This window comes from Rhinatrema bivittatum, chromosome 17, assembly GCF_901001135.1.
Source record: "Rhinatrema bivittatum chromosome 17, aRhiBiv1.1, whole genome shotgun sequence".
NCBI classification, from domain to species: domain Eukaryota; kingdom Metazoa; phylum Chordata; class Amphibia; order Gymnophiona; family Rhinatrematidae; genus Rhinatrema; species Rhinatrema bivittatum.
The window spans coordinates 50,882,079-50,906,284 of NC_042631.1; the positions used below are offsets into that span (position 1 = coordinate 50,882,079).

At 45.3% G+C, this 24,206-nt stretch overlaps 1 protein-coding gene across 1 annotated transcript in view; it reads right to left on the reverse strand.

The window, feature by feature from the left end:
- LRRC56 (leucine rich repeat containing 56) overlaps nt 1-24,206 on the reverse strand; it is a 435,597-nt gene that overhangs the window by 162,533 nt on the left and 248,858 nt on the right. Inside the window, exon 9 of the mRNA XM_029582256.1 lies at nt 1,641-1,850. Coding sequence (XP_029438116.1) covers nt 1,641-1,850 — 210 coding nt within the window. The remainder of the gene's footprint in view (nt 1-1,640; nt 1,851-24,206) is intronic.

Genomic DNA, 24,206 nt, shown 5'->3' on the forward strand with positions numbered 1-24,206 from the left:
TACCTCCAGATTTCTTGCCAGTTTTTATGCCCCATCCAGGTGCAGTCTTAGGCAATTTTCAAAACTGCCTGGATTGATGTAAAGTCTGCCATTTTTTACCTGTGGGCTTTGCACCAATTCTCAAAGGGAAAGTAGGTGAAAATTTCCCCATGAAAAAATGCACACAGACTTTACCTGCTTTTTCTGTGGGGACTTTTTCCAAAGAAAACAACATGTGTAATTTGGAAATATGATTTTCATACCCTGACCTAAGTATTGCCACAGGAATGCCTCCTCTCTATGCAGGTAAATGAGTTGTGGAAAAACAGGAGTACCTTTAGCTGCTTAGAGAGGGGGCAATATTTGGACATCTCTTACCCAGGTAAATAGCTTCTGAAAACTGTCATGGAAAGCACAGACTGCAGTTTCAAGAATTTGCAATATGTATGCATTAGGTGTTAGTGTTACATGAGAGCTAAGACTCCCCATCCAGCATCCTTTCCAACATCCCCAAACCCAGGTGACCTGGAGAACAAAAGCTGGCTGCAGGCATAAAATCATATTTCCTGCACAGTGGCATTCAGTATGGCCACTAAGCTATTGAGCTGGCTACAAGGATTAATTTAAATTGAGTGATAGCATTGGCGAGATATTAGTCAGATCTTGAATATCAAGCAAAGATCCACAGTGCTCATTATATAAGTTTAAGCTTCCACAACATTTTTCTGAGGAATTCTGTCTTCTGGAACTTTCAGAGAATTGAGCACAGCACAGAAACCACCTTCAGATAAAGACCACAAGAGCTATTTAGTCTGCTCATTCCTGATTCAACACTAGAGCCTACCCAATCTCAGGCTTTATATATTTGCAATTAAGAGTCCTCTGTGCTTATTCCAAGCTTTTTTGAATTCTGTTACTGTTTTGGCCTCCATCACTTCTACTAGGGGGTGTTTCATGTACCTTTCAATTCTTCCTTGAATAATTATTTCCTTATGTTATGCCTGAATCTACTTCCTTTGAATGTCATTATGACCTCTTATTCTAGAACATTCTATTCATTGAAAATGATTACTTCTTACACATTTATACTTTTGAGGTATTTGATTATATCTGCCGTATTCCTTCTCTCTCTCTTCTAGGATATAAAACATGGTCAAAGATGCACTATTTCAAATTTGTGCAGCCAAACTATCTTACAAATATTTTGAACATTTTTCCTTACTTTTACCTGTTCTATATTGATAGATAAGGCAGTTACATAGCTCCTGCCATTTCACTACTTATAACTGCCCAAAAATACATCTTGACAGCCTCTGCCTCCTCTGTATTCTATGATATCAAAAAATCTACCAGCATAAACTCCCACCCCATCAATACATATAAGTATCACAGAATATGCAACGGCACAGACGCTGTGCCATCACCGCTCATGAGAGTCAAAGTATACACACACCCATGTAGACCCGATCCATTATCACTCCTGGATATCGTGAACAACATCTGCACCGTCCTGATCCACCACCTCTGTGTAACAGAAAATTCAGTTGCAGAGACCCTGCTCCTTCACCACATTTGGCTATCAGAGAATATTCCCATACAGTCTTCATTTTTGACTATCACAGTAATACACCAGCATAGTAGATTGCTTGAAACTAAATTACCATGTGTCAGATCACTGGCCTCATCTTCAGGTGACATCTCATCTGATCCCATAGATTCCGTGCTAGGGCTGGAAAGCAGACGTGCACTACTGGGTCTTCCTGCACTCCCAGGCCTTGGAGAACCATGTGGTCTGGAAACGGACACAGGAAATGATGTGGCAGGCCTTGGGCCACAACCTGCTTGTCGTCTTCCTGTTATTGGACAACTTTCTAAGAGAGGCATTTACAAGATTTCATCAGGAAACATTAGACCTACTGATCATTTGTCAATATAAAAATGCTTTGTACTATTTACCAACAATATAATACTACATCTATGTGAAAGTTACTGAAAAATCTTTGTTAGAGGAATGTCAGTAGCCTAAGAAACATACAATGTCAGAATAGCTATTGCTGCCCTTCGATCCATTCCTTGACATTCTTCTGTACCGTTATATCACTATACCAAACTTGTTTGAAAATCAACAGCTTGTAATGCTTTCTTATTTAAAAATAAAATGTTGAGATTACTACCTGATAATCTCCTTTTCCTTAGTGTAGACAGATGGACTCAGAACAAATGGGATAGTATCCGCGTGCCAGCAGTTGGAGACGGATCTGACATCAGCACGGGGGTATATATATCCCTACAGGAAGCGTAGCTATTCAGTAATCTTCCTTGCAAAAGCTGTTATAGGTGTGTGTACTGACGCTCAGTGAAAAAGTGAAACAGGATTCCCCTGACCGATTGATAGTAGCTGGAGACCGCCAGCATTCCCAACCGGAAGGCGTGGACACCTGGAAGAGTGTACGCTCTTATGGAAACAGATGACATGGCTTACCTTGAATCGGTGAAACCCATGTGCGCAGGCAGCTGGGCGGGATGCTGAGTCCATCTGTCTACACTAAGGAAAAGGAGATTATCAGGTAGTAATCTCAACATTTCCTGGCGTGTAGCCAGATGGACTCAGAACAAATGGGATGTACAAAAGCTTTACTCCCAGCCTGGGCGGGAGGCTGCCTGAGGCCCATGTAGTACCGCCCTCGCAAATGCTGAGTCCTCCCTGGCCTGGACATCCAGACGGTAGAACCTGGAGAAGGTATGGAGGGAGGACCACGTTGCCGCTTTACAGATTTCCGCAGGCGATAGCATCCTGGATTCTGCCCAAGATGCTGCTTGTGCTCTGGTAGAATGAGCCTTGACTTGTAGAGGCGGAGACTTCCCAGCCTCTACGTACGCTGCTCTGACAACTTCTTTAATCCAGCGGGCGATGGTGGGCTGCGAGGCCGCTTCACCTTGCTTCTTCCCGCTGTACAGGACGAACAGATGGTCCGTCTTTCGTAGGTCTTGTGTAAGTTCCAAATATCTGGGCAGCAATCTGCCAATGTCGAGATGGCGTAATAAACGCCCTTCTTCAGATTTCTTCAGACCCGCCGTGGTAGGCAAGGATATGGTTTGATTAAGATGAAACTGTGAAACCACCTTAGGTAGAAAGGAGGGAACCGTACGAAGATGGATAGCCTCCGGAGTGATTCTGAGAAAGGGATCCCAGCAGGACAATGCTTGTAGCTCTGAGATGCGGCGGGCTGAACATACAGCCAGCAAGAACACCATCTTCAAGGTTAGAGAACGAAGAGACAGGCCCCGAAGGGGTCTGAAGGTGGATCCCGCAAGGAAATCCAAAACAAGGTTGAGGTTCCACAAAGGCACAGGCCACTTCAGTGGCGGACGAATATGCTTGACTCCTTGCAGGAAGCGAGAAACATCTGGGTGCTTGGCGATGGTCTTGCCATCCCTCCTGGGACCATAGCAAGACAGCGCAGCCACCTGAACCTTGATGGAGCTGAGGGAGAGACCCTTCTGAAGTCCATCCTGCAGGAAATCCAACACAATAGGGATTGTGGTTGCATGTGGATTGGTGCCGTGAGTGTCGCACCATGCTTCAAATACTCTCCAGATCCGGATGTATGTGAGGGATGTGGAAAACTTGCGAGCTCGGAGGAGAGTATCAATCACGGGCTCCGAGTAACCCCTCTTCTTTAATCTAGCCCTCTCAAGGGCCATACCATAAGAGAGAATTGAGCCGGATCCTCGTGAAGAATGGGACCTTGATGTAGAAGGTCCCGGAGAGGAGGCAGGGGAAGCGGCTCCCCTGCCAGTAGTCTTCTCATGTCCGCGTACCAGGGTCTTCTTGGCCAGTCTGGCGCCACTAGAAGAACTAGGCCCCGGTGTCTCTGAATCTTGCGGATGACCATGCCCAGCAGAGACCACGGAGGAAAGGCGTACAGTAGAGTCCCTGGAGGCCATGGCTGAACCAGGGCATCGATTCCGTGTGAGAACGGGTCGCGCTTGCAGCTGAAGTATCTGGGTACTTGAGCGTTGGACTTGTCCGCCAGTAAATCCATGTCCGGAATCCCCCAATGATCCACAATCATCTGGAAGGCCGTGGGGGAGAGCTGCCACACTCCCGGATTTAGGCTTTCTCTGCTGAGGAAGTCTGCTGTGGTATTGTCCTTCCTGGCAATGTGGACGGCGGAGATGTCCTGAAGATTCACCTCTGCCCAAGTCATCAGAGGGGCGATCTCCAGTGATACCCGTCGGCTTCTGGTTCTGCCCTGACGGTTGATGTATGCCACTGTGGTGGCATTGTCGGACATCACTCTGACTGCTCTGTTCTTCAGTCTGTGAGCAAATCGAAGGCATGCCAATCGGACTGCCCGGGCCTCTAGACGGTTGATGTTCCAAGCTGACTCTTCTTTGTTCCACCGCCCTTGTGCGGTGAGTTCTTCGCAGTGTGCTCCCCAGCCGCTCAGGCTGGCATCTGTGGTGAGCAAGGCCCCACAATGGCGTCCTCCATGGCGTGCCACGCCGCCGATCCTCTGCGCTTCGGAGACCCGTCGGAAGAGATGTACTCCTTACCAGCTTCAGCGCTTCCCGGCTGGAACACAGGTGGTCTCCGGCTGCGGGGGAAGGGATCACCTCACCGCCGCAATTGAGTATATGCACCCGCTACCTCGTCCACGCCGGGACCGAGGACCTCGTATGCCTCACCCGAACTCGCCCGGGGGCTGTGTCACTGCCGCGCGTCGGCAGGACCAAGGACTTCCACCGCCGGGGGAGCATGGCAATCACCCCGGGAGCTCAACTGGGGGAGGAACCCTTGGGTATCTACCGCAGGAGCACGGGGCGCTAAAGTCGAATAGACAGGAAACACAAAGTAGAATCTAGAACGATAAGAAAAGAGAAAAATTAAAGTAGTCTTGGAAAGCACGCTCAACTAGCGTACAGGCACTCCAAACTGCTTTGGAGACTGAAATTACTGAATAGCTACGCTTCCTGTGGGGATATATACACCCCCGTGCTGACGTCAGATCCGTCTCCAACTGCTGGCACGCGGATACTATCCCATTTGTTCTGAGTCCATCTGGCTACACGCCAGGAAAGGGTATATTTTCAATAAGGCATCTAAGTATGTGTGCGCTAAAAAATATATACAAACTGACCTTATCTTCAGACTGCTGCATAATTTGTATTTGAAGATTGGTTGTTAGGAAAATAAAACATATGCCCTTAGATTGTCTCACATGAGGGTGTAAACGTATGTGCACTAAAAATGTAAATACATTTTTGAAAATTAAATGCACATGCACAGTTTTCTTACCCATCCTTTGTAATGCCCCCTTTTTTTTTTTTTTTTTTTTTTTTTTTTTACCTGTGGTTAAAAGTCAGTGAGTTCTAAAAATTTGCATACTTCTTAGGTGACTGAAAATTGGTGTAGGTGGATTAAGCTAATTTACCTACGTAACAAATATTTACCTATATGGATTCCAAATTATGTCTTTGAAAAATGTATTCTAAAATACATTAAAGGATTCCCAGCCCTGACTTATACCAAATTTTGTCATGCTTTGTATGGGTTACTTCAGTTTCATATGCTTTAGAACATACAATATTCTAAAACTGCAAATTTATTGTGTTATATCACCTCTCGATCCATATTTCAGCATACACACATTTCCTGTCACTTCTGCATAATTCTCTCACCACACATTGGAGATAAAGTGCTGCTTATAGGCATTTCATATCAACTGGAGTTCTGGCACCGTCCATATTCCATATGGCCTGACACAGATACCAAGTTTGATATCCTGGCAGTACTAACCTCAGGTGCTCAGTTAAGGTTGCTAAGTGGACATGTTTTTTGTTCCTTTATGTTAAGACATGTGATGTAGTTCTAGTAGTTCTAGAGGAAAATGCAGTTTTAGTAGGCTGCGATATCTTTAGAAAGGATTAACATAAAAGAAGGACCCAGTTTTGTCTGGAAAGGTCACATACAACAATATCCTTTAGAAGGTATCACAACTGAGTCCAGTTTATGTTAGAACCATTTTGCTCTTCTTTCAGTTTCCCACCAATGACTTTCCCATGTTCTTTGCCTATTTTATTGGCTCCATTTCCACAAATAAATTCTTCCTTACCCCACCAGCTCCAATGCAAAGTCATCACAAATAATTAATGTGTGTGTTCATGTCAGTTTGTATCACTATATATAGCCATTTCTCTGCATCTCCATGCTGGTACTGTATGAATATAAAGGGTGATATTTTTTTTGGGCTCCCTCGCCAATCATAATCAACTCTAACATAGTTAGGGGCCCACTAAAGTGTGTTAAGCTTGAAAGATTATCACAGGTTCCAACCTAAATGCAGACAGTATACCATAGCACTATGACTTGCTGATTAACACTGCATTAAGAGTTTTGTAGTAACAAGAACTGAGCTGCTGTAACCATGGAAATCTTCATGGGGTAGGGGGCCAATCAAGAGGGAGAAATAGTATCTGGATGCAACATAAGGGTGGATAGTTGCCACTGTGTAATGCACCAAGTCAGCATGCTGGCTGTCTGCTGTACCTCACATGAGCTAGAACACAACAATTTGCTCCATCTTGTGAAGATTAGGGGAAATGAGATTATCCCCAAATATGCGTAACTTTAACACATGACTATGATATAATTGATTGAACATGGGTTTTACTCATGCTAAACCGATGGCACAGGGTGCAATTGTTTTGCAAGGTCATCTGCACTGAGGTGCTTACAGTCCATTTATGTCCTGGCCACTAAATTAACATATTTCTCATTGACAATATATATCTATTTTTACTCCTCAATTTCTTAAAAAACTGTAGTGTACTTGTGTTAGCCCATTTGGATATATAATAAAGGTCAAGAAAAAAGGCTGAAGATGAAGCCTTTAAATTGCAATAAACACATTTGTGACTAGAATTTAAGAGCTATGCTCCTTTTATAAGGTCTGTGCTAATAAGTTAAAGAATGATGTTGCCCAAATACACAAGTAAACTGTAGGGAAGATTACAATTACAGATGTTAGTTTTCAAAGCTGTAAAGAAATGTAAAGCAAAGTTGCTTACCCGTAACAGATGTTCTCAAAGGGCAACAGGATAAAAAGCCACCCATATGGGTGGCATGATCTCACAATGCTGACCAAGAAATTTCTGGAAAGCTGATTAAGGCTTAAAAAGCTTTACTGGGCATGAATGGGAACCCCCACTGTCAGTCACATAGGAAGCCTCTTCAGACTTTTATAATAGCTTGTAAGAAGCCAATGCCAAAGAGGTGGTTTTGAATGACTTCTTATTCTGCTGCCCTTGGAGAACACCTGTTACAGCAATTTTACTACCTTAGAGGACAGGCACGATAAGTAAGCCACACATATGAAAATTCCTAGCTGAGAGTTGAAAGAAAATGTAATGGCAGAAAAGCAGCGCTACTTACCTATAACAGGTGCTTTCCAAGGATAGTAGGATGTCAGTCCTCACGTGTGGGAAACATCATCAGATGGAGCCTGGCACGGAAGTTAGAATTTAAAGCTTCTAGAATCTTTGAGTATGTCCTACTGGGCATCTAATTCTTAACTCCTCCCCCACATCCCATGCCAGGCTCTTCAGTCTATGATACAGCTAAAGACTTGGAGAAACCAAATCCAAGGGGTATCAGGAGAGTTTTGTGAGGACTGACATACTGCTGTCCTCTGAGAATATTTGTTAAAAAGGTAAGCAAATTTGCTTTCTCAGAGGACAAACAGGATAGAAGTCCTCACACGTGGGGAATCCCTAGCTGCAGACTATTCCAAATGAAGAAAGGGAAAATAACCAAGGAGCAGTCAATAGGCAAAACCTTGCTGGCAATAGGCCATTTTACTATTTTCAAACTTTTTTTTCTTTTTATGCGTAGGGCAAGCTGGAACCATAACAACAAACCCTGGAAGGGATGGAGTTTAGTTCTACACTTCAAAGAGACTCTGCAGGAAAATTGGACAACACTACTTGTGTTGTCCATTCCAGCAAGCCATGGGGGTGGCTTGCTGGAATGGAGGCTACTACCTGATGATTACTACCCTTACTCAATAAGCCTTCACACTGTTAATGCAACTCCAACATTGCTCTCTGTTTCAATGGCAAGGGGAAATGTGGAAAAGAGGATTTGCATTCAGACAACAACCAACAAGGATTGAACTACACAAATAAGCGTGGGGGTGGCTTGCTTATTGCGGTGGTTACTACCCTAAACCAATTAACCCTGAAACTTCACTTTGACTGCATATACAGCATTGCTCTCTGCTTCAATGGCAGGGAGAAATGTGGAAAAGAGGATTTACTGTTTTGAAAGTGGACCCTTGTTTCGAGGTAACAGTTACTGTCGAACGGCGAGGCCTTTCGAACCGAAGACTCTTGCTAGAAGGCTTCACCCTGGAAGCACGCGACCCCCCCAGGAGAAGCCCGTAGGGGTCCGGCCGCTGGGACTTAGGCAACTTCTCTGAAGACTGTAAGAGGTCTGGATGCAGGTGCCTCCTTCAGGTCGTGGGTTCCAGACGGCTGGCGCCTCCAGCAGGTCGTGACAGTCTGAAGATGGAGTCGAAGAAGAGTCCAAAGCCAGTCCAAAGTTCAATATGCCAGCGGGGTCCGAATCCAGTCCAGGGTTGAAGTAGGAGAAGGGTCTGAAGCCGTACCGGGGTCGAGACAGGAGAAGGGTCCAAATCCGTACCGAAGTCAAGCCAGAGAAGAGTCCAGAGCCGTACCGGGATCAAGCCAGGAGAAGACACGTCCACCAGTCCAAAGTCAGCAGCCAAGAATCAATCCACGGAGCAGGGGAGAAGACGGGACGAAGAAGCAAGAACCAGGAGCCAGGAACACACTCAAGGCAGGAACCTTAATACCAAGGCAAGGACTGAATGCTCAGCCCTTGCCTTAAGTATAGGAAGCTGGAGGAGCTTCAGGGGGAGCCATGACACTTCCTGTCATGGCCCTTTTAAGAGTATCCTCTAGCCGCGCGCGCAGCCCTAAGAGGCAGAGGGGGAGGAGCTGGATCGCCGCGGAGCCACGCTGCAGACTCAGCGATGGCGGCGGCTAAGGGAGAGAGAAGGGCTGCCTGCCCCCGCAGGCACCCTCAAGCAAACCCGGCAATCCGGGTAAGTTTACTCACGGCCCTTGCTGCACCTGGTGTTGCCTCAGTCGCGGCCGGCAGCCATGACACCCGGTCCCGGTCGCGGCCTGCTGCGGCCGACGCTGCTAACAGTACCCCCTCCTTTAGGCCTTTCCCTAGAAGGTTTGGGTTTACCGGAGTACTTGGAATGGAAGTCTTTGAGCAACGATTTGTCCAATATATTCTTTGCTGGTTCCCAAGAGTTCTCCTCCGGACCAAATCCCTCCCACGCCAGGAGATACTCCCAAATGGTGCCCCGTTTCCGGACATCCAACACCTCTCGCACTTGATAAACTGTCTCATCCACAGCCTGAATGTGCGCTGGTTCAGGCGGTTTCCGACTAGGCCACCTGAGGATCAATGGCTTTAGAAGAGACACATGGAAAGAATTGTGGATGCGCAATGAAGCCAGTAACCGAAGTTGATAGGTTACTGGACCTAGTTGTCTCAAAACCGGAAACAGACCAATATACCGAGGATCCAATCTCATAGAAGGAACTCTCAGACGGATATGCCGGGTGCAGAGCCACACCTTCTCCCCGGAATGGAACTGCGGAGCCTGGCGTCAATGCGGATCAGTTAATTTCTTCGCGGCGCGGGCTGCTTTCTGTAGCATCTTTTGAGTATGAGCCCAAAGTTGTTTCAGTTGGGTAGCAGTCAACTGAGCTGCTGGCGAAGGCACAGGTAAGGGTACAGGCAAGGGTGGACGGGGTTGGCGACCGAAGACAATCTGAAAGGGAGATGCTCCTGTAGAGGTCCCAGCATGCAAATTATGCGAAAATTCCGCCCAGGAGAGAAGAGATGCCCAGTCATCTTGGCGAGAGTTAACATACAAACGTAGGAACTGTTTTAGTATGCGATTAGTGCGCTCAGCCTGAGGATGAAAAGCCGTAGTGAAATCCAAGGAAATCTGGAACTTTTTGCAGAGGTTGAGCCAATATCGAGCCGTGAACTGTGGGCCCCGGTCTGAGGTGATGTGGTGCGGCAGGCCATGTAGACGGAAGATGTGCAGCATGAATAATTGAGCTAGTCGTGGGGCAGACGGGAGGGAGGGGAGTGGAATAAAATGGGCCATTTTAGAAAAGCGATCCACCACTACCCATATCACCGTATTGCCATCAGAAGGAGGAAGCTCTACTACAAAATCTGTGGAGATATGTGTCCATGGTCTGGTGGGAATGGGCAATGGTTGTAATAGGCCGCGAGGTTTCCCGGTGAGGACTATGTTGAGCGCAGACTGGACAGGAATCCACATAAGCTCGTATGTCTTTATGCATTTCTGGCCACCAATAATACTGTTGTAACAGCGCCTGTGTTCGCAGTCGTCCGGGGTGTCCTGCCAATCTGGAGTCATGACCCCAAGCCAAAACTTTATTGCACAGCTGTTTAGGAACCACCGTCTTCCCAGGTGGTACTGTGAAGGTAGCAGACAGGATGATACGGGCCGGATCAATGATGTGTTGTTCTGATTCCTCAATATCTTCTGTGGAGAATGAACGGGATAAGGCGTCAGCCTTAATGTTCTTGTCGGCAGGGCGATATCGTATTTCAATATCGAAACAAGTGAAAAAGAGGGCCCAGCGGGCTTGACGTGGGTTTAATCGTTGAGCTTGTTGTAAGTACGTTAAATGTTTGTAGTCAGTAAAGATGGTTATGCGATATTGGGCTCCTTCCAACCACTGTCTCCATTCTTCTAGCGCCATCTTAATAGCAAGCAGCTCCTCGTTTCCAATGGAATAGTTACGTTCTGCTGCAGAAAATTTCTTAGAGAAATATGAACAAGGATGCACTGCTCCAGATGTGGTAGTCTGACTCAGAACAGCACCCACTCCCTCGGCTAATGCATCAACCTCTATAAAAAATGGGCGCTTGGGATCGGGATGCCGAAGACAGGGCTGCCGAAGGAAGGAATCTTTAAGGGCTTGAAATGCTTCCTCAGCCTCCACAGGCCAGGTCTTGAGGTTAGCTCCTTTTCGAGTCAGGGCAGTCAGAGGTGCGGCAAGTTTAGAAAAATTCCGAATAAAACTGCGATAATAATTTGCGAAACCTAGAAAACGCTGAAGCGCACGCAGTCCATTAGGCTGAGGCCATTCTTTGATGCATTTTAGCTTAGCGGGGTCCATTTGAAATCCTTGTTTAGATATAATGTAACCCAGGAAAGGTAACGACTCCTTTTCAAAAATACATTTTTCAATCTTAGCATACAGTCTGTTCTCTTTAAGCCGCTGTAATACCTGAATGACGTGTAGTCTATGAGCTTGCAAATTAGCCGAGAAGATAAGGATGTCATCCAGGTAGACCACAACACAGATATAAAGCAGGTCTCGGAATATTTCGTTAAAGTTTTGGAATACTGCAGGGGCATTAGTCAGTCCAAACGGCATAACCAAGTATTCATAATGTCCGTCTCTCGTGTTAAACGCCGTTTTCCATTCATCACCTTCGCGAATTCTGATAAGATTGTAGGCCCCTCGGAGGTCTAATTTGGAAAATATCTGGGCCCCTTGTAAACGATCAAAATGTTCAGCGATCAAAGGCAGTGGGTAGCGATCTTTTTAATGGTGATAGCATTGAGTCCACGGAAATCAATACTTGGTCTTAGCGTTCCATCTTTTCTTCCCACGAAGAAGCAGCCAGCTCCGGCCGGCGAGGCAGAGCGTTGAATGAACCCCTTTTGTAAATTCTCCTGAATATAGCTGGTCATAGCCTGAGTCTCTGAAGCGGATAAGGCATAGACCTTCCCTCGGGGAGGAGAGGCCCCTGGAACTAGGTTAATGGCACAGTCGAACTCTCGATGTGGAGGCAGGATATCCGCTGCCTTTTTAGAGAAGACATCCACAAATTGGCTATACGGTGCAGGTAGACCGAGTCATGCGATGCAGAGGTAGCTGTCAGTAGGTATGGATTCTTGAAGACAAGTCTCTTGACAAGCAGCTCCCCATTGCAGAAGTTTCAGGGTCATCCAATCAAACTGAGGGTTGTGCCGTTGCAACCAGGGAATCCCAATACTACGGGGTGTATAGCTCTCTGGATAACATAAAACGAAATTTGTTCGCAACGTTTGGGTCCGATGTGACACTCCAGGGGAACAGTCTGATGGGTTATCCTCCCTGGAAGTGGATCTCCATGAATAGAGGATATAATCAATGGTGTGGGGCAAAGTTGCAGAGGGATATGGAGTTTCTCCACGATATCTTGGAGGATGAAACTCCCACCTGCGCCAGAGTCTACCAGGGCCATGGTGGAGAAGTGGAGGTCCTTTAGTGCCAACGAGATCCGGAGAGGAAGTGGGGGAGCTGGAGAGGTACTGCCTAGGGTTACTCCCCCGCCAGAGCCTAGGCTTTGAAGTTTCCCGGACGAATCGGGCAACGGGCTATGAGGTGACCCGATCCTCCACAGTACATACAGAGGCCTGCCCGACGGCATCTCTGTCTTCCTCAGGGAAAGAGGACCACGCCCCAGTTGCATAGGTTCTTCAGTATTTCCTCCAGAAGATGAGGTAGGTTGTGGGGTGGCTGGTACTGGACGAGGAGAGTTCCAAGAGCTGGTTCTTCTGGAGTTAACTCCTTCACGGGCTCTTTCTTGCAGCCAACGATCTATCCGGTTTACTAAGTCGATGATAGCGTCTAAGGACCTTGGTAGTTCTCGAGCCGCCATCTCGATGATAGCGGCTCGAGAACCTTGGTAGTTCTCGAGCCGCCATCATCTTTGACGACAGACCCTCAAGGTATATGGAACGCAAGCAGTTCTCTTCCCAATGCAGTTCCGAAGCCAATGTTCTGAACTCGATAGTGTAGTCTGCGAGGGCTCGGTTACCTTGTCGTAGTTGCAGCAGTTTAGAATTTATTTTATTTATTTATTTAAGGTCTCTTTTATACCGACATCCGTTGACACATCGCATCGGTTTACAAAAAACAAAAACATTTGGGCGGAGCCCTTACATATAACAGCGGAACAAGATTAACTTTTGGGCGGGGCCCTTACATATAACCAATAGAGTACATTAAACAGGGGGATGAAAACTAGATATAAATATAAATCAATATGAGTAAACCAACTATATACACAGATAGGAGAGTTCAAAGTACAAAAACAGCAGGCAAATTCTTAGTCTTAAATCGAAGGCATTCATAGTCATAGCTCGAAGAGTATATATTATAGAGGAATTCTCTAAAGGGGAAATTCTAAGTGGTGGGGGGGGATATGGAGTAGGCTTGCTGGAAAAGCCAGGTTTTCAGTTTTTTTTTTTAATTTGGGTGTATGTGTCTCTAGGCGTATATCATGGGGTAGGGAGTTCCATAAGGTGGGGCTGGCGAGGGAGAAAGCTCTGCTAATAGTAGAGGAGAGTTTGAAAGTTTTGATGGGTTGGGCACGAAGGGTCCCTTGAAGGGCTGTGCGGGTGGGTCTGTTGGAGGTGCGGGGGAGGAGGGGGGGGTTGATCCAGTTGAGGTTGGAGTTTAACAGACTTTTATGAATGATGGAGAGTGCTTTATAAAGAATTCGTGATTTTATTGGGAGCCAATGTAGTTCTATGAGTGTGGGGGTAATATGGTCTCTTTTTCTTGTGTTTGACAGAATCCTAGCGGCGGCGTTTTGCAAAAGTTGTAAAGGCTTGGTATGTATTGCAGGGATGCCGAGGAAGAGAGCGTTACAATAGTCTATTTTAGACAAAATGATAGACTGGAGAACTGTGCGGAAGTCGGAGAAATGAAGCAGGGGTCTGAGTTTTTTTTATCGTTTGGAGCTTAAAGTAGCATTCCTTTAGGATGGATTTAATGAATGGTTTAAAGGTGAGATGATTGTCAATAAGGACACCTAGGTTGCGAGTGTGCGGGGGGAAAGTGGTAGATGAGTATGCAAAAGGAATGTCTGGGAGCGGATGCCTGTTAGATATGATTAATAGTTCAGTTTTGTTGGGATTTAGAGCTAGCTGCATGTCATTGAGGAGTTGGTTGATAGAGGAGAGACAGGATTCCCAGTTCTGTAGCGCAGTTTGTAGAGAGTCAGAGAATGGGAAAATGAGTTGCACATCGTCAGTAGAACCGGCTACTACTTGCTTCCCAGGATCATCGAAGACTGTGATGAAAAGTTCCAAGAACTTTTGAAGATTTTGCAGGATGGGGGTCTGATCGTCGCCAATAGGGAGAAACCCACACCAGGGCCTTCCCCTCCAACAGTGACAAAATGTACGTGGTCTTGGTGAGATTGTCTGGAAACGAAGAGGCTTGGAGTTGAAAATGCATGTTGCACTGATCGATGAATCCTTGACACAAATGAAGATCCCCTGCATAGCGTGGAGGTATGGGTAACTGAATTGTGGTTCGGCCGGTACTTGGCGCCAACGCTGGTACGGCGGCAGCGGCAGCCTGAGCAGCTGCCATGGATTCCATACGTGCATTAATTCGTTCTAATGATGATGCCATGGATTCCAGAATCCGTTGTTGCTCCATTACCTTCTGAGCCAGTTCTGGGATGGCTTGCCGAGCCGAGGCCTCTGCCGAGTCCATGGCCTTGGTATTCTGTTATGAAAGTGGACCCTTGTTTCGAGGTAACAGTTACCGTCGAAGGGCGAGGCCTTTCGAACCGAAGACTCTTGCTAGAAGGCTTCACCCTGGAAGCATGCGACCCCCCCAGGAGAAGCCCGTAGGGGTCCGGCCGCTGGGACTTAGGTGACTTCTCTGAAGACTGTAAGAGGTCTGGATGCAGGCACCTCCTGCAGGTCGTGGGTTCCAGACGGCTGGCGCCTCCAGCAGGACGTGACAGTCTGAAGATGGAGTCGAAGAAGAGTCCAAAGCCAGTCCAAAGTTCAATATGCCAGCGGGGTCCGAAACCAGTCCAGGGTTGAAGCAGGAGAAGGATCGGAAGCCATACCGGGGTCGAGACAGGAGACAGGAGAAGGGTCCAAATCCGTACCGAGGTCAAGCCAGAGAAGAGTCCAGAGCCGTACCGGGATCAAGCCAGGAGAAGACACGTCCACCAGTCCAAAGTCAGCAGCCAAGAATCAATCCACGGAGCAGGGGAGAAGACGGGACGAAGAAGCAAGAACCAGGAGCCAGGAACACACTCAAGGCAGGAACCTTAATACCAAGGCAAGGACTGAATGCTCAGCCCTTGCCTTAAGTATAGGAAGCTGGAGGAGGAGCTTCAGGGGGAGCCATGACACTTCCTGTCATGGCCCCTTTAAGAGTATCCTCTAGCCGCACGCGCGGCCCTAAGAGGCAGAGGGGGAGGAGCTGGATCGCCGCGCAGCCACGCTGCAGACTCAGCGATGGCGGCGGCTAAGGGAGAGAGAAGAAGGGCTGCCTGCCCCCGCTGGCGGCCATGACACCCGGTCCCGGTCGCGGCCGACGCTGCTAACATTTACATTCAGACAACATCCAACAAGGCATTGATCCGTGCAGTCTGGGTAAACAAGCATCGGGGTAACTTGCTTGATGAGGCGGTTACTACCCTTAACCATCAAGCTTTATGCTCACATTTGATGCAACTCCAACATTACTCTCTGCATCAATGGCAGGGGGTGGCAGGAAATTTGAATCAAACATTTACCAACAAGGGCCCTGAACTTGGTGGTCGGTGAAACAGCTAAGTATGGGAAAATATGCATGGGGGCTTGCTGGGCAGACTGGATGGGCAGATTGGTTTTTTCCTGCCATCATTTCTATGTTTCTATACTGGGTTAGACCAAGGGTCCATCATGCCCAGCATCCTGTTTCCAACAGTAGCCAATCCAACTCACAAGTACCAGACAAGTACTTAAACATTAAATAGATCCCATGCTACTAATGCCGGCAACAAGCAGTGGCTATTCCCTATTAACAACAGTTTATGGGTATCTCCTCCAGGAATTTATCCAAACTTTTTTTATACCCAGCTACATTGACTGCCTTAACCACATCCTTTGGCAATGAATTCCAGAGCTTATTTATGCTTTGAGTGAAAAATAATTTTCTCTGATTTGTTTTAAATGTGCTGCTTGCTAACTTCATGGTGCACCCCCTAGTCCGAAAGAGTAAATAACTGATTCACATTTACCCGTTCAAGCCCTCCCTCAGCCATCTCTTCTCCAAGCTGAACAACCCTAACCTTTTCAGCCTTTCCTCATAAGGGAGCCGTTCCATGCCCTTTATCATTTTGGTTGCTCAAAATGTAGGGCTAAATAGTAGGGTTAGAGAGTCATTTTTCTCAATGGATAAAGGTCAATAGTGGAGTGCCCCATGGACCTGTACTGGGACCGCTGCTTTTCTATAAATGACCTAGAGATGGAAACAACTGAGGTGATCAAATTTTCTGATGATACAAAAATATTCAAAGTTGTTAAATCACAAGAAGATCGTGAGAAATTTCCGAAGGACCTTGCGAGACTAGGCCTTCAAATGGCAGATGACATTTAATGTGGACAAGCACATCCTTGGGGCCCACTGCTCAGGGTTCTGGTGATAAAATTTAGATTTTATACTTATTTTCCCACATATGCCTGGATGATTCAATGTATGAATAATGTTAAACAGCGAGATGGTTTTGAACCTAAGACTGAAATGTTGTGGGTCATATGAAATAGCCTACTAGACAGTATACCACCATTTCAATTTCAGGAAAAATGTTCCTATTGCAATCAGATATTATGGATCTTGGGATTATGTTATATACCAAACTGAATTTTAAACCCTAGACAAGACAGCTTATAAACGCAAGTTTTACAACCTAAAAATGCTAAGATAGCTCAGGATTACGCTATGCCAAAATGATTTCTGGGCAACATTCAGTTGGTTTTACCAACTTGATTTTTTTTTTAATTCTTTATTTATGCAATTTCCAACAAATTTTTTAAGAAACAATCTTGATCAGAAAAGTAAAGAAGAGTAAAGAAAAATATACAAATCAAGACAAAAAAGTGTTAAAAGGAAATATAAATACTTCTTCTATTCCACAAGTCCACAATAATGGATCCAACTGTGAAAACAATTAAGTAAAAAAAAAAAAAACCCTAAGGTAAAATAAAGTAAAAGAGCAGTATTTAAACAGCAAGTATAGTACATTATATAGGGCACACAACCTTCAGGAAGCAAAACAGACTGAACTAAATCATTTCCCACTAATTACAATGTTGGTTTATCACTGAGAAAAAAGGTTAATTGAGGAGGAGAAAAAAACCCATGAAAGACCCTTATATTTTATATTACATTTGCATGGATATTTCAGAACAAAGGAAGCCCCCTCTCTGCAAAACTCTAAGTCTCAACAAAAGAAATAGTCTCCTCTTTTGTGTTTGCTTAGAAACATCTGGATATTCCCTAACATTTAGGTGAAAAAATACTTCAGAGCGATGTTTAAAGAATAACCTCAAAACCCAGTCACGACCAGGTTCAAATGCAAATGTGACCACCATTGTGGCCACTTGTACCAGAGAACTATTCAATGTTTCCAATAGTTGAGATACATCCAGGTTAGGAATTAAAGAATCCATACCCTGAACACCATTCTTGACTCTCTTGAATTTCTTGTTTCTTATATGGAGGCAAATCATATGACTTTGATAATGGTGGTATTGCTGCCTCTGGAGCTTTAAGAACTTCCAAAAGATATTTTCTAAATATATCCTTTGCCGATGTGTAGAAACTTAGGAAAATTTATAAAAAGGAGATTCTTCCCACGCATAGCATTTTCCAAGTTCTCAATTTTAATTTGAAGCTGTTTATTCTCCTTTATGAGCAAATCCTGCATAAGCTTCAATTTTAAAGTATCTTTTTTGGGGAGCTCGAGAGAGGAGTGAGCGTGAGACATCAACCCATACCTGCATTCGGTGAGAGACCCTCCCCCCGGAACAGCCCGGAGACCATCTGTTAAACATCTTGGGGTGTGGAACAACTTTCGAATTGAGAGGAGGCGGTGCCGAGTGACGTCAGAGGAGTGCGTCTCCCTTAAATGTGGAGACAGACGGCGCACCGCCACCGTCGGCGCGCTGCCTAAGCCGTGCGCTCCATAAAGGGCACGCGGCTTGGTCCGGCTTAGGACGGCGAAGGCGAGAAGACGCCATCCTTCTTTGACTGGGATTTGGACAGTCCCTCAGGCAAGCTCTATATCTCCTTCAACTATTTTTGGGATACAGAAAAGTGAGTAAAGGACTCAATTTGTTTGTTTATTAATTTAGTTTCTAGCGTATTTCCTTCAATGCCGCATACAAAGCGGAAGGGCAAGGTCCGACAAGACGCCTCGACCCCAGTCAGACCGAGCCCGGGACAAACAATATTGACAAACTTTTACCCACAATCAGAGTTATTTGCCCTGGAGAATCCCGTTACGAAGGTTCAAGGAGAGCAAACTCCACCTTCGTTGGGAGAGGTGAGCTTAAGTCCCGGGGCTCCAGTTATTCCAGCGCCCCCGAAAGGCAGTTTAAACCACCACAGGTCTAGGTCTTAAGAACATAAGAAATTGCCATGCTGGGTCAGACCAAGGGTCCATCAAGCTCAGCATCCTGTTTCCAACAGAGGCCAAAACCAGGCCACAAGAACTTGGCAATTACCCAAACACTAAGAAGATCCCATGCTACTGATGCAATTAATAGCAGTGGCTATTCCCTAAGTAAAATTGATTAATAGCCATTAATGGACTTCTCCTCCAAGAACTTATCCAAACCTTTTTTGAACCCAGCTACACTAACTGCACTAACCACATCCTCTGGCAACAAATTCCAGAGCTTTATTGTGCGTTGAGTGAAAAAGAATTTTCTCCGATTAGTCTTAAATGTGCTACTTGCTAACTTCATGGCATGCCCCCTAGTCCTTCTATTATTCGAAAGTGAAAATAACAGAGTAACATCTACTCGTTCAAGACCTCTCATGATCTTAAATACCTCTATCATATCCCCCCTCAGCCGTCTCTTCTCCAAGCTTAACAGCCCTAATCTCTTCAGCCTATCCTCATAGGGAAGCTGTTCCATCCCCTTTATCATTTTGGTTGCCCTTCTCTGTACCTTCTCCATCGCAACTATATCTTTTTTGAGATGCGGCGACCAGAATTGTACACAGTATTCAAGGTGTGGTCTCACCATGGAGCGATGTAGAGGCATTATGACATTTTCCGTTCTATTAACCATTCCCTTCCTAATAATTCCTAACATTCTATTTGCTTTTTTGACTGCTGCAGCACACTGAGCTGACGATTTTAAAGTATTATCCACTATGATGCCTAGATCTTTTTCCTGGGTGGTAGCTCCTAATATGGAACCTAACATCGTGTAACTACAGCAAGGGTTATTTTTCCCTATATGCAACACCTTGCACTTGTCCACATTAAATTTCATCTGCCATTTGGATGCCCAATCTTCAAGTCTTGCAAGGTCCTCCTGCAATGTATCACAGTCTGCTTGTGATTTAACTACTCTAAATAATTTTGTATCATCTGCAAATTTGATAACCTCACTCGTCGTATTCCTTTCCAGATCATTTATATATATATTGAAAAGCACCGGTGAAAGTACAGATCCCTGAGGCACTCCACTGTTTACACTTTTCCACTGAGAAAATTAACCATTTAATCCTACTCTCTGTTTCCTGTCTTTTAACCAGCTTGTAATCCACGAAAGGACATCGCCTCCTATCCCATGACTTTTTAGTTTACGTAGAAGCCTCTCATGAGGGACTTTGTCAAACGCCTTACTGCTATACGGATTCCGTTTGAACAGTTAAGCCCATTCAAGGAAGACCGTGGCAAGAGATTACTGCAAGATGAAGGAAAAGATCTTCGGATCCTTCCTCTCAAGATGACATCTGAAGTTCATGAGAACTCGAGAGGAACTGGTCCCTCTGTACCATCAATAGGAGTGGCATTAAACCCATCAGTAGGGAACAGCGCTGACCAGGAGCAATTTAGTTTAGATTTCTCATCTCCCATGCCTGAGGCCTTGCATGGGAATCCCAAAACTGTGACTATGGAAACGCTATGGCATGCTATGAATATGTTACAGAATAATATAATGAAGTTAAATAATAATATTAAAGAGATTCAAAATGTATTAAATTTAAATCCCATGGTAACAAATTATGGGACAGCTTTGACTAAAGTTCAGGAAGATATTTCTTCAATTAAAAATGTTCAATGAGAGGGGTAAGAAAAGTTTCCTATACTACCAATTTCGATTATACCAGTACGCTAATAAAACGGGACGTATGATGTCCAATCTGATACGATCCCACCGCCCTAATCGATATATACCGGTGTTACGGGGGGCCAACAATTCGATCCTTAAGGACACCCCTTCCATATTACGTACTTTTATGCTACGCTATACTCTTCGGGGAGGGGGGGAGCACAGCGGCTTGCAATACATTTTGTGACACGCTACCGATTCCAAGTCTGACGCCGGAGCAGAAGGAGTGGTTAAATCGCCCTTTCATGGCGAAAGAGGTCAGGGAGTCTATCCAAAAGGCTAAGCCATTTAAGGCACCAGGCCCAGATGGGTATACCGCGGAGTTCCTTAAGACGATAGTGGACCAAATAGCGGGTGTCCCTTAGCAGCCGGGTATACTGCAATGATTGAACAGGGAGCATTCCCAGCACATGGAAATCTAGCACAGATCACCCTTATCCCTAAAGGAGGTAAGGATCCCCAACTACCTGAATCATATCGCCCGATATCCCTGTTGAACTCCGATATTAAGCTACTGGCTAAACTGATGGCAGACAGACTGGCATTAGTTATACCATCCCTTGTAGGGGATCACCAGGTGGGGTTCGTCAGACGGCACTATGCGTTAGCCAACATTCGCAGTGTAATTACAGCCATGATAATGTGTCGACAAATGCATATGCCTTATCTCACCATAAGCTTTGACGCTGAGAAAGCGTTTGATAGGGTAGAATGGAGCTACTTATTCAAATTATTAACCCGTATGGGATTTGAGGGGTTTTATTTGCGGGCCCTACAACTCCTTTACACGGACCCCAAGGCAATTATATTGGCAAATGGAGCGTAGTCTGAGCCCTTTGTGGTGGCTCGCGGCACGAGACAAGGCTGCCCTCTATCGCCATTATTATTTATACTGCAATTAGAACCTCTGCTTCTTGCCATCCAACAAAATAAGGGGATAAGGGGAGAGCATATGGATCAGGATATTTTTAAAAGTGTGGCGTTTGCTGACGACCTGATGGTTTTCATCACGTTCCAGCTTCTGATGGCTTATGGATGAGGTGGTTGGATCAGGAATGGCAGTAGAGAGCTGCTGCAGCATTACACAGTGTTCACCGATGTGTGCTATCGCTGCTTTTACCTCATCTCCAAAGAGATTCTCTGTAAAACATGGCATGTCTAAGTCTTTCTTGGACCTCTGTTCGGTGGTATGAAGCCAGGCAAGTCTACAGGCACAGAGACTCTCGATACCTTTTTCAAGACATCAAAAGTCGAGCAGACCATGTTATTTTCTCACTTCATTCCCTTTTCCTCCAGCTATTGGAAGGTGTCATGCTTCTTTTCAGTAAGTTGCTTGGCTACACCCTACATCTGTTTCAGCAGCTCCCATTTGTATTGACCCATAAAGAGCTAGTAGAAGGCTTTGTGGGCATTTGTTACCTTCCTCAGAAACACTTATTTCCCAAAACTATCCAGGGTCAAAGACTCTTTCTTCGATCCAATCGCCTCATCCAGAAGCCTCTTAAACCCTCTTGAAAGTAGATTTGACTACCACAGAGTAGCGCTGCAGCTGACAAGTTTCAAATCAGAGAGCCTTTTAGATGACATAAACAGCAACTGCCTTCCTGTTGGCAGGCACACAGAAAGGGGATTCTCCCATATACTCATCTGCACATTTTGAAGGATTTCATGAACTGGGACTGCCACTGTGCTGATTTCCTTAAAGGACTCCACAAACTGGAGGATGTTCAACATTTTGGTTCTGTTTTCATCCTCAATCTACAAAGCAAACAGAATGCCCTTCGCCATTCTCTGGACAAACCCAGTGAAGAAGCGGTCCACAGGAGATGGGGAGGTTAGAGGGGAAACTCTTCAAAGGCATAGTCTGTTCCGTAGCTGTACACCCAGAATCACATGGAATCAGTGGGTATCGAGGGGACACCGTCAGGAATTGACTGCACAGAAGGGGAAAACCTTATCACGTCGCTCAGCTGTATAAGCCGGGGGAATGGAGAAGGACCCGGCGCAGGATAGCTGATGAATCGACTGAGAAAAGCTTTCCAAAACCACTTCTATTCCACCACGATTACCGCACAGTACTACAGTCCCTCACTCTCTCCAAGCTCGACTACTGTAACTCCCTCCTCCTCGGACTACCTGCCTCCACCACAAAACCTCTACAGCTGCTGCAAAACACAGCAGCCAGATCTCTCACAAACACCAATCGCTCATCACACATCACCCCCATCCTAAAAAAACTCCACTGGCTCCCCATAACGCACAGGTCACAATACAAAATCTTCAACCTCCCTCACAAAACCATCTACAATGGAAAAAACAACTGGTCTATAGACCCTCCCCAACCCCACGATTGCCAGAGAAACCTGCGGTCCCAAAACACAGGCCTGCTTGCCATCCCCCACACAAAACTAGCCCGCCTTACCTCCACCAGACAACATACTTTCTCAGTAGCTGGCCCCACCCTCTGGAACAAGCTACCCTCCCAACCTTAAGACTCCTTAATCACAAGATATATATCGTTTACACGCCACACTGTGTATTCTATTACTGTCTCATGCCACTTGTATATATTGTATCTTAGTTCTTTGTATATATTGTAGCTTAGCTTACTTTTGAAGAGGCCCCCTAGCCCAGTTCACCTTCTGACTCCCTCAACTTCCTATACTTAATTTATATTGTTACTCTTGTTCTACGTTGACCCATTAAGGTTTAAGGTTTCAATGTACAATAGTATGACACCCCTGTCATGCTATCACACCTGTTATAATGTGAACCGATGTGATGTACTCCAACGAATGTCGGTATATAAAATAAAATAAAATAAATAAATAAATAAAACAGAGCATGAGCTCCACAACTGTGAGACGATAGCTCCTTAGAAGAGACTGGAGAGGGATCCTGTATGGATAGTGACATGCTCAGTGTGCCAAAGTTTCTAGAAACTTTGATATAAGTTTTCCACGCCGGGCTCCATCTGATGATGTCACCCATGTGTAAGGACTACCATCCTGCTTGTCCTAGGAGAACTCCCTATTCCCTCTCCCGCAAAGTTAAACACGAGAGCTTTTTGGGCCCTAATCCTCCATGCTCCTGAGACATCCTCTGCTCCTCTGATGTACTCCAAAACATCTATACTCAGTCCCCCAATAATATAACAATGATCAAGGGCTTTGGTTTGGATATCAGAGTATTAGCTGCACCATTTTGAATCTGACTCTGCTGCTGTGGCAGAAGGAAACCAGCACCCAGATTGCAATGAAGATTCAGGAGACTTTTTGAAGGGGCAAGTTGAGTCTTTGATGAAAGCTTCAGAAGATCCTTTTGGTGTTGCACAAAGAGAATGGTCTGGAAGGCATCATTTGATTTTGCGGATGGGGTCCTGGATAGTCCTTTGACATCATGGAGGGGGGGGGGCCTAGAAGATGTAGTTAGCTTTCCTGCCTTAGAGGACCAGCTTTAACTTGCATTGGAATTAATACTGGATAATATTCTAATGTATCAATAGGCTGAAATGTAAATATTGTGCTGTTCAATTTCTCCCCTTCCATCCCAAGTTTATTTTCCTTGTTTTTTGTAACTTTCCCTCTCCCTTTTTCTGATTCACTGTATTTAAAGTTCAAGGTTCTTATTGAAAATATTGTTTTTTACGTTACGTTATGCTTTACACTCCTTGTTATTTGTAAACCGGGTTGATGTGATGCCTATCATGAAACTCGGTATAACAAAAAAAACAATAAATAAATAAATAAATAAAAATAATAAATCTAGTGCTAATAAGACCAATTAAAAAAAATCTTTTCTGTGCAGGATCGTTTACATGTACATTAGCAACGATGAACTGGTGGTAACATTAATGCATATAAAAATAGTGAGCATCAATGTGCTTAGTATATAAGTTTTCACAAAAATCTGAGTTAACACTTGCTAGCATAT